The sequence below is a fragment of the Pyxicephalus adspersus genome, chromosome 6, assembly GCF_032062135.1.
Source record: "Pyxicephalus adspersus chromosome 6, UCB_Pads_2.0, whole genome shotgun sequence".
Taxonomy (NCBI): Eukaryota; Metazoa; Chordata; class Amphibia; order Anura; family Pyxicephalidae; genus Pyxicephalus; species Pyxicephalus adspersus.
Window position 1 is genome coordinate 34,926,201 of NC_092863.1, and position 10,506 is coordinate 34,936,706.

General features: G+C 35.1%; 2 protein-coding genes across 2 annotated transcripts; both read right to left on the reverse strand.

Annotated features, from left to right (window-relative positions):
* Positions 1-1,045: 1,045 nt before the first annotated feature.
* LOC140332520 (olfactory receptor 6B1-like) lies at positions 1,046-1,818 on the reverse strand. Its single transcript, XM_072413755.1, has one exon. It carries the CDS (start codon positions 1,799-1,801, stop codon positions 1,046-1,048), a length of 756 nt encoding a protein of 251 aa, XP_072269856.1. The 5' UTR covers positions 1,802-1,818.
* Positions 1,819-7,152: 5,334 nt separating this feature from the next.
* LOC140332681 (olfactory receptor 11L1-like) lies at positions 7,153-8,064 on the reverse strand. The gene has a single exon (XM_072413872.1). It carries the CDS (start codon positions 8,062-8,064, stop codon positions 7,153-7,155), a length of 912 nt encoding a protein of 303 aa, XP_072269973.1.
* Between the last annotated feature and the right edge of the window lie 2,442 nt (positions 8,065-10,506).

Consider the following 10,506-nt stretch of genomic DNA (forward strand, 5'->3'; position numbering starts at 1 on the left):
TTTTTGTTAATGAAAAAATGAGCTTCCAATGGAGGACACAAAAGAGACCTAGGAAGGCTATAAACTCCAACCCATACATTTTTGAATTTAGAACATTTCAGTCAAATATTAGACATATATACATGACATGACATGTATTTTGAAAACCCTTAAGTGCCAGAACCTTTTACACATTCTCTATCGCTACTATATTGGCAGAGCTTCATATCACAGGTCAGTTTGTGTTGTTTCATGTGTTACCCAAAGCTGCCTTTTATTTGTTTACCAACTTAGTAGAGGCACTGGTAACGGTGAGGTCTTTGCATATAATAAATTAGTCTACTAGAGTAAGGATCATTGAGACACCTGTCATCAGAGCTACTGTGTAATAGTGAGAATTCTGAGTTGGGGAGTTTACTAATAATTTTAGTTATTTAGGTTTAAAAGTTCCTTAACTCCTGGATATCATCACTAGGCCTCTGTACTTTTCAAAACGCAGACAAATTGTTGTTGGTAGGAGGGACTGGCACTGAGAATCCTTAAAACATTATATCAGCCTGGTACTCCTTTCAAGAGTTCTCAGCTCTGATACATGTAGTGAGCTGGCTCCTGCGGGAAATATCAAAATGTCCAAATAGATGGATGTGAGTCTGGAGAAATGGGCATTTCAAGGCAGACTACTCTTGCATGCACTGTGCCTACATGTAATTTTCATCCTCCATGATTAAAACAACTGAAATCAAATAAATTAAAGAATAAAGAGTTAAATGATACTGAATGAATATCTCAGAAATGATGTGTGCTCTACCTTAGCACCTCTTAATACACACTATGAGAAGATTGCAGTATGCAGTGAAATCAGAGTAAGCTATTTCAGTACTGGAGGAGGAGGGGCTATAGAACTGTGCAAAACTGAACGTAAGGTTAAAGTTTAGCTTTAATTTAAAAACTTACATTAGAAATAAAGTTCGGCAACATTTAAATACTGTGGATTTTAAAGCAATTTTTTCCTGTCTTCATATTATTAGCACTATTATACCATTCTGGCAAAGATTCCTGTATAGTTTTAGAGCCACTTTCTTTTTGTAAGGAGCAAAAAAGCTTCTTTAACTTCTTTGTTACGTATGCTGTAGATGAAAGGGTTAACCAAAGGAGTGAAGACTGCATAGAACAATGCCATGACTTTGTTAAGGGATCCTTCACTTGCTGTGGGCTTGATATACATGGCAAACATGGTTGAGTAGAAAGTGGTTACCACCAATAAATGTGAAGCACAGGTAGATGCAGCTTTTTGTTTTCCACTGTTGGACTGAATTTTTAATATAGCTTTTAGTATATATCCATAAGACATCATGGTTAAAAGTACTGAGCTGAGGATGACTGAAGATGCGCAAATGATAACAGTAAGTTCTCTGAAATAAGGGTTAGAACAGGACAGTTTGAGCAGAGGAGCTGACTCACAAAAGAAATGGTTAATTATATTGGCTTTGCAAAAATGCAGCTGTGATATTCGGATAATTGGAAATGATGTGGTCAAGAAACCCAGCACCCATGAAGCAGCTGCCAGACTAAAACAGGCCTTATGACTCATGATGCTTGTGTAACGCAGAGGAAAACACACTGCCAGAAATCGATCGAAGGACATAACTGAAAGAAGAATGGTCTCAGTAGCACCAAGAAAAGTAAAGAAGAATAGTTGACTGATACAGCCATTAAACGAGATGCTTTTTCTTTTTCTTGGGATGTCTATAATAATTTTGGGGACAGTCACTGATATATAACACAATTCAAGGAAAGATAAGTTACCAAGAAAGAAATACATGGGTTTATGGAGCTTACGTACACATCGGATTATGGTGATGAGGGATATATTCACAGAAATAGTGATAACATACAATATCAAGAAAAAAACAAACAAAACATTTTGGTATTCCCCTGTGTTTGAGAAACCAAGTATAATAAACTCCTTCACATTAGTCTGATTTTCCATGGTCTGGTGGAAAAAGTAAAAAAAAAAATAATAACATACTTTTGCGACATCATTTTACATGTCTATTAAATATAAAATTACATGTAACAAGCACTAAGTTTCCTTTACCATCAAAGTGCCACAATTCTCAATCTTTTTAGTGTATATACTTTCACATGCAGTAATATGGCTGAGTTTGGTGGTTGATCTAGGACAGCGGTCGCCAACTAGTCCGCGGATAAAAGAAGAAATTTTGGTGGTCCAAGGCTCTGGCCGGTGCACCCCCAAATGGAATCAGGAGTAGGACCTCGCTGGTGGGGTGCACCTGCCAGAGCCGCGGACCATGTTCCTCGTAAGGAACACAGGCTGAAGTGGCCGGGTTATGCCTCCGGACACAACCTGCCCACTCTCCCATCGCAGGCTCAGATCTGCGATGTTCAAAAATAAAACAGTAAAAACTTATATATGGTTTAATATTTGGGGTCAATGTGGATCAGTTGTTGGCTTTGTGGTTCGGAAACAAATAGTACTTACACATGTGTGGCCTTAAATAAACTTAATATAGTTCAGCAACCTAAAGCTGTACCAGTAGAAAACGTATATGCTCAGGCAGACCTTGGTCACTTTCAGGTGTGGTAAGTTCCCATGTACTTCTTAATATACAAAAAAAAAAAGAAGTGACCATGTTCAATGATTCTAGTGTTTTAGTCTTTAAGAAGTTCTGAGGAAATAAACCTCTTTTTAATCAATGCTTTGCTTTATGCATTGCAGGAACAAAGACATAAATGTGGCAAAATGTTCATAAACACCATTTCTGATCAAGTGCTTGTAGTGCTACAATACACACATTAGGCCTGATTGAATAAAGTTCTCCAAGACTGGGAAAAATAGATCCAGCAAATCTGGAATGGGTCTGGTCCAGGTTTGAAAACATTTGCCAAATAATAGAAAATTATTTTATAAAATCAGTTTCAAGTTTGTTGGATAGTTGTGCTTTAATGGTTGTACTTCATTGGTTCTCTTTGTAACCAATTTTATAAATATGTAAGTTTTGGAACCATTTTCAGAACTGTGTAATTTTTGAGGATTAGCTTTAAATGGACCTAGCATCAGATACATTTTATATGATTAGTAAATGTACTATATGTTGAGTTATGTTTAAGTGTAGGACATCCAGGTGTTTATTGTCTGTAACAACATTACAGAACCTTCACTACAGTTCATATGTACAGATGCTAGACAACCACTATTGGGCAAAAATCTAGCACATGTATTTTGTTCTCCTGATGTCATTTAGCTATCTATCACTGTGGCAGATCACTAAACAACTGAATCGGGGGTGACTCAGAAGGGCAGAGGGCAGAAAACCTCTTTCTCATGCTCCCCTCTTCCCTCTTTATAGGACTGAACAATGGTGTCTATATGGCACTCATTTGTTCTCCTGCTCTCCTGGTTTAATTTTTTCCCAGCGACAAACATTTGTATCTGGGCAAAATAAAGCCATCATTTAGGGGTAGCAACATTTTAAATGACTGAGATACCGGTACAAAGAAGAAACATTTGTAAGAGGAACAGATAAGCCATGACTGCAGCAATTTATCTTGTAGATTACTATAACATTACAGTATGAGCAATAGGGATGGAGACCAAAGAAATACTTTGTCCTTCTAGCAGTAGGTGGATGACATCATCATCAGCCTGGTTAAAGTTATTGAACTGGAGTTTAAGGGCTTCCAAGGAATGATAAAAAATGTATTCAAGCACATTTGTAATATGTGTATATTGTGTTTGTTAATACAAGACACACTTTATGTTAGCCAATACATTATTTTGACAATACATGTGTCATTGTACCTAATTTGAACACACCTGTAAATGTTTTGTTTTAAAAAACAAGTGTCCTAGTAAGAATTCTCTATGACTTACCATTTTATATTAGTATTGTCATAAGACATTATATTGTATTTTATATTAGCCTAAAAAGATGTCAGTTGATGTCATTAATCCAATTGTGGTGGCAGTGTTTAGCTTTTTATGAGTTTTGTAATTAAAGTAGAAATACATCCTAAAACAGAGAATAGCGTTTCATGGCACACACTGAAGGAATTAGCATTCTTATAACCACCCATTGGTGCTGGCCATAGTGCAGTGTGTGTACATGTCATTTGTAAGGCTCACTTTCTTGGATCACATACGTATCCAAAGTGATTTTGCCTTTCAGGGTTTCACTAGTAAATAGCTAACTAATTGCCTTACCTTTAGTGAGTAGATGTCATAGCTACTTTATTGATGTAAATATATTAGAATTTTAAAACATGGTTAATTGTCTACATTTTTCTAAAAAAAAAATCAAATTTTGGATCTCTCTTTTCAGTGTAATAAACATATATAAACATACCTATGTCATATTATTAGAGACAAGCATTGTTTGTATACAAATGCATAAGATCACCTTAATGAAAATCTGTTAATCATATCAATGAGTAACAGATGAGTAGAATAAACATATCATTTTTTCACAGTATCTTGTACAAATTTATGTTAAATGGGCAGCTGTATTTCATATATTTAGATATATTAAGGTTATGCCAGGGTGTATAAGTACTAGACATTGGTTGGTCCCATTATTTTATCTGTTTCTTGTCAATGAAATGCATGAAATAACTGAGACATTTTCTGTGTGAGGAAACTTAATATCTTGGAAGCTACTTCAAAAATGTGTACAGTTTGAATGACAAACAGATATTACAGGGTGAATATACAAATCTGCACATAAAAATATGCTCATGCTAAATGGGAAAGACAAATTAGCATAATGGGAAAACCACACAAAAACAAACAAACAATCATATAAGGCACTAATGACTCGTATTACACATCATATATTAGCCTAATGTCCATACCTTCACAACTGCCTGCCCTACAAGGCTTACAGCTGATACATTTACGTCTCTGTTATAGGTGTAGAAGACTGCCACATTCTGTTACTTGCTTACAATTCAAAGGGTAGAAGTTTTTAGTATCTTAGACTCAAATATAACTTGGTGTGCGCCTTTTTTCCTTGTTGATTTGTCTATATTCTCCAGGGCCATTCTAAGAATAAAGTTTAGACAAAGTTTTATTAGTTTCTTTTTCTCGGCTTGCTAATTAAAGAAGTGTATTATTGGTACAGGGTGTTATTGAAATAAAAATAGAAACAAGAGAAACAACTTGTACAAAGTAAAAAAAACTGTGCATAACTTTTGCATGTGATTAATAGCAGAATGACAAAATACTTGATCAGAAACTTAAACATGCAATGACCCTTCATTATTCATGCCCAAATGACTGTATGAAGCTCTTCTGGTAGTGGCCTTTCAACGCTTACAATGTTAGAGCTTTGGACAAGTTTGGTACAAGACTTCTTGAACCTTGTAGCAACGTCCAAGCAACTGAATAAACTAACTTACAAAACATGTTGATGCATTTAAGCCACAGGATTGTAAATATGAGACTTTCTGACTTAATGCACTAGTCTCTCTTGACAGAAAAACCATTGAAATAACTTTAGGGTCTTCAGGGAACTCCTGCTATAATTACTATACCCACAGATCACAGTATACAAGTGTAGTGATTGGTGGATATATTGCCATTATACATTGTTGGCTATTAGAAAGAATGTCATCCTTATATATACTTAAATTTCCCGTCACATAACTTTCCCGAGAGGCATAAATTTCTCATTGTTCAAGGAACCCCTAGCTTTTCTGGTGGAATTCTAGGGTTCCATGAAAAACTGGTTGCAAAACACTATCCCAAAAACTGCCAATGAAAAGCAGGATACATGATCATCCTTACCTTGAAGTGCTGGATAATGTTGTTGCAAGGAGTTGTGAATAACAAGTTGTGAGGTAGCATAGGTAAAGAAATTAAACGGGTGGGTTGGGGGATTACATTAATTTGCATAGACAGGGAGTACTTAATTAATTCTCAATTATGTCAAAAGTACTTTAACCTAGTGTTAGTTTATACAAAGTCCAACTCTTGTTAACACAGGTTTTATGTAGCAGTGGTTGGTTTTGTCTCTATTCAGTTCACCAAATTGACCACAATCCTAGGGTGGATACGTAGTTTATTTTAAATTCTGTTGAAGTCAATAATAGAAACATATTGAAAAAAACATCACACAGAGCATGGGTTAGCCAATTAGGCTGTTGGTTTTGATAGGTTTCATGGGTGGCCAGCCAGATTTGCTTAACCTTAAAGCAAAAAAAAAAAAAAAAACATTGTGGGTTCCCCTTTAATATTGAATATTGACCTTAGGCCTCAGAGCTTCCTGGGTAGGAAATGGGGTAGCAAGCATGCGTGCCCCCTCTCCAGTCCCTAAAAGTTCTTCCCTAAAAGAATCTGGTTTGCCAAAAAAGAAAAAAGGCAAAACATGTAGCCCCCTTTCCTTTTACCAGATAACAGGCTTCCACCTGCCCCCAAAAGTGGCAAGGGCCATCGTTGGGCAAAAGGGCCTGATTCTCACAACAAAAGCATATGTTGTTGGGGTCTGCAGGTAAGGAGATTATTTGAAATCTGAAATCCACATTTAGTAAGAGGGGCCCCCAGACATCTCCCCTTCCTGCTGGGTAATGAATGCATAGTAGTAAAGTACATAGTACCCTTTAAATAAAACCATAAATAAACACACAATGCCTTGGCGTAAAATCATTTATTATTATGATTATTTTTAACAAATATGTATCTCTGCGTGATCATGTGATGAGTATACAAGCCATAGATGAATGATCTATTCATTCAGTTAGCAATGAGAACTTCTCAACCAGCATTAACTGCTCTCGCCACACTGAAATGATCTGTATTTGCTTAAAATGTCATGTTCTATGAAAAGGGTATAAAATGCTGTTTATAGGTAAAGTTTAATATTCCTGTAGAGGAAATATAGAGCTATCGGGGGAAATGAGAAGCAGCGGGCCACCATATCTTGTGCAGTGCGCAGCCACTCACCTTTCACCCCCACCTCCAAGCAGATCTTAGTCTATATATGTAAAGGATTGTTTTTTCCTCTCTCCCCATATTTGCCCATTACATCTACTTTGGTTTTTTTTCAACAAAATAGCAATTTATTATGTTTACAGATCCTAATAACACAATACGTATTTATCAATAAATGTTTTTTTTGGCACAGAGCACATGGTAGCAGTAATCATTTCCATGTTTCAGAAACGCTCTCTTTTTACAATGTATAAAATTGCTTCTTTAACTTCCTTGTTGCGTAGACTGTAGATAAAAGGGTTGACAAGAGGGGTGACAACAGCATAAAACAATGCTAGCACCTTATTCAGGGACCCTTCACTAGCTGTAGGTTTAATGTACATAGCAAATACTGTTGAATAAAATGTTGTAACTACTAATAGGTGTGAAGCACAGGTAGATGCAGTTTTCTGCTTCCCAGTGGTGGTTTGAATTTTAAGAATGGTTTTTAGGATATAGCCATAAGACATCATAGTTAACAAAACTGAGCTGAGAATGACTGAAGAAGCACAAATTATAACAGTAAGCTCTTTGAAATAAGGATCTGAACAGGACAATTTTAGTAGAGGAGCAGCTTCACAGAAGAAGTGATTTATTACATTGGCATTACAAAAATCAAGCTGTGATATTTTAATGATTGGAACTGAAGTTGTTAAAAAACCAAGAGTCCAAGAAAAAGCAGATAAAAGAAAACAGACCTTATGGCTCATAATAATTGTATAACGTAGAGGGAAGCACACTGCCAAAAATCGATCAAAGGACATAAGCGCCAGAAGTATGTTCTCTGTGGCACCGAGGAAAGTAAAGAAAAAAAGCTGGGTGATACAGCCAGAGAAGGAAATACTTTTTCTTTTCCTTGGTATGTCTATTAAAATTTTGGGTACTGTAACAGTGATGTAACTTAATTCTAAGAATGATAAATTCCCAAGAAAGAAATACATAGGCTTGTGGAGCCTTTGACTTAGTCGGATTATGGTGAGAAGAAAAATATTTACTGTGACCGTAAATATATACATTAACAAGAAAAATAAAAGTAGGACATTTTGGTATCCCTGAATGTTAGAGAAACCCAAAATAATAAATTCCTTCACAGTCATATTGCTCATTTTCCTGTTATTTAAACATGGGATTGGGAAAATATATACATTTTTAAATGCAATTTAGGATATTTACAATGAAATGCAAAAGTATTAAATAACAAAAAATCAAATAAAATACTATCTGAATCTTTAATTTAGAGTATTTAGATCCCAAATAAATTCTTACATTAGAACCCATTGAAATGTTTTAATGCAGATTTTCTCTTAAAAATGTGACATATCACATTTACCAAAAATTCAATACATTATATTTATGTCTATTATTTATAAATGCTTTTATATTTTACTTTTATGTGAACTAATTCAAAGGTACTAAAGGTACTTTACTTTTTTATTTTACTGTTTTTTTAACTGGTCTGTGTGTCAGAGAGTAAATTTAAATCAGAATTTAATTAATTAACATCTCAATACTTTGATTAACAATATGCTTTGTCCTGCGATGATTAGCAACATAGCTTTTAATGCCACACTTTTATTCATTCTATTGCATTGTATAGTATGGGGAAACTTGCTGGCTACAACATTGTAACAAAAAATTATACACAAATCATTAAAATATCAAGCTTGGATTGGCATAAAGTTGCACATGTCAGTTTTATTATTTATTCACAAAAATGGCAAAAAGTACTCCCTTATTCTGGCTAAGAAAAGGAAAGTCATCAAGCATACCCCCACTTGTTGTCTGTATCAGACCCACAGGAGCCCAAAGGGTCCACTCCTGTCCATACCAGGCTTCAATTTACTTTGACATGGGCCACAACAGGGATTTATACCAACAACCTGTCCTGAAAATAATTATGGGGGTCTGCAGGAAGTTTTCTTGGAGTCTGAAAGTCTTCTTTATTGATACCTGCCTCTGGGCATCCACAGGGGTAAATAACACGATTTACTTTTTCTAAAAAAAGTGTAATAATAAAATAAACTCACTAAAGTTTACTTTACTAGTGCCCAGAAATAAATTGTCATTCTTGTTTTCTAGTGATGTAAGTCTATCTCAATCTCAATGAACCATGAACACAGAACAAGAGTCTTGCCACTGCAAATCAGAGATTCCCTTGCCGTCTTTATTTAATTACAATGCAGGCCAGTGTTTCCATTAACATTATCAATGACCACTGAAACTGGTAATGACTCATTTGTAATTATGCAAAAAAAAATTAGGAAATGTGCCTGTTCCTCTTTTCTCCTAAGGGAAGGTAGATTTGATCAGAATGTTGCAGTGCAAACAACAGAGAAAAATCCAGCACGTAGCAGAAGTATTGGAATCACATGCTAAAGAGACATAAAATGAAAAGAGTATACAAGGACAAGTTGCTCTCCGTAGATTGTTTGGATTATAGGTGGGAAACACAGGACATTTACTTTGTTATTCAGTGATACAAATACTGATAGGATACATGGCTGGCATTGGGGAAAAAAAGTTGGAGGATTGCAATTGATCACACCTCTCCATTACATCAATGAAAGAAGATCCAAGGTTTTTGTGGAGCCTAACATCCCCTTGTGTGGTTCATCAAAGATCCATCCACATTGAAATATATGGATGGAATGTCCTTAGTGGGTGCCTGAATTGATGAGACCTATCAATCTATTCTTTAATGTCTCATGATTCCTAAGGAAGCAAAATATGTAAAAAGCATTGAAAAAAATGTGTACTATTTATGTGTTGATATCCTTGTGAAAAAGATAAAGGATATATTTCATGTTTTTAATGTCTAAATAAATTACGAGTTTAATGAAAAATTGATCTGAAATGTGAGTTAATCAAAACTGTGCCTTAAAAGAAATATGTAAACACATTTTTGACATAATAATTTGTATGCGGCGCCAACAAACATTTGGCAATATTACCATGGGGTAAAAACAAGAAGAGAAATTTGTCATTACTAGCCTAAGCAACAAAATGTTAGTACTTTATTTTTCTTTTCTTGTTTCTTAGAGTACTAAAGAAGATATCTATGTATATGCATATGCTATTTGATCCTCAGGTACACATTGGGCCTGTAAAAAAAAACCTTCCCTACTTAATTCAAACTTTGTTTTCTGCATTTGTAAATGGCAATTAAACTCATTTTGCAAACAGTATTTAAATACTTTAGATAGAGGTAGTAGATTATTTTTATACATTATTGTAAAGGTCAAGAACTGGTTATTTCACGTATGTTTATGACTAAAATACTCATGTCTGGGACTGGTGCAGAATTTAATGCCAATATTAAATGGAACCTTTGCCCAGGCTATGGACATTAAACTATTTACACATTTATACCAAACAGTATATGAGCACTACAACAGGCCTCTCTATTTGAGCTGCTCTTATTGTGAAGTTATTCCTTTTCAAAGCTACCTGAAGTAGTAACAAATAGGTCTATGTCAACCAGTTGAAAACACTTGCTAGTTGTTCAAATTACAGGACTTCAAGTCTGACAGTCTTTCTTT

Excerpts from the sequence above, each read along its gene's own strand:
- LOC140332520 (XM_072413755.1), bottom strand. The coding sequence starts at position 1,801 with ATGTATTTCTTTCTTGGTAACTTATCTTTCCTTGAATTGTGTTATATA.
- LOC140332681 (XM_072413872.1), bottom strand. The coding sequence starts at position 8,064 with ATGACTGTGAAGGAATTTATTATTTTGGGTTTCTCTAACATTCAGGGA.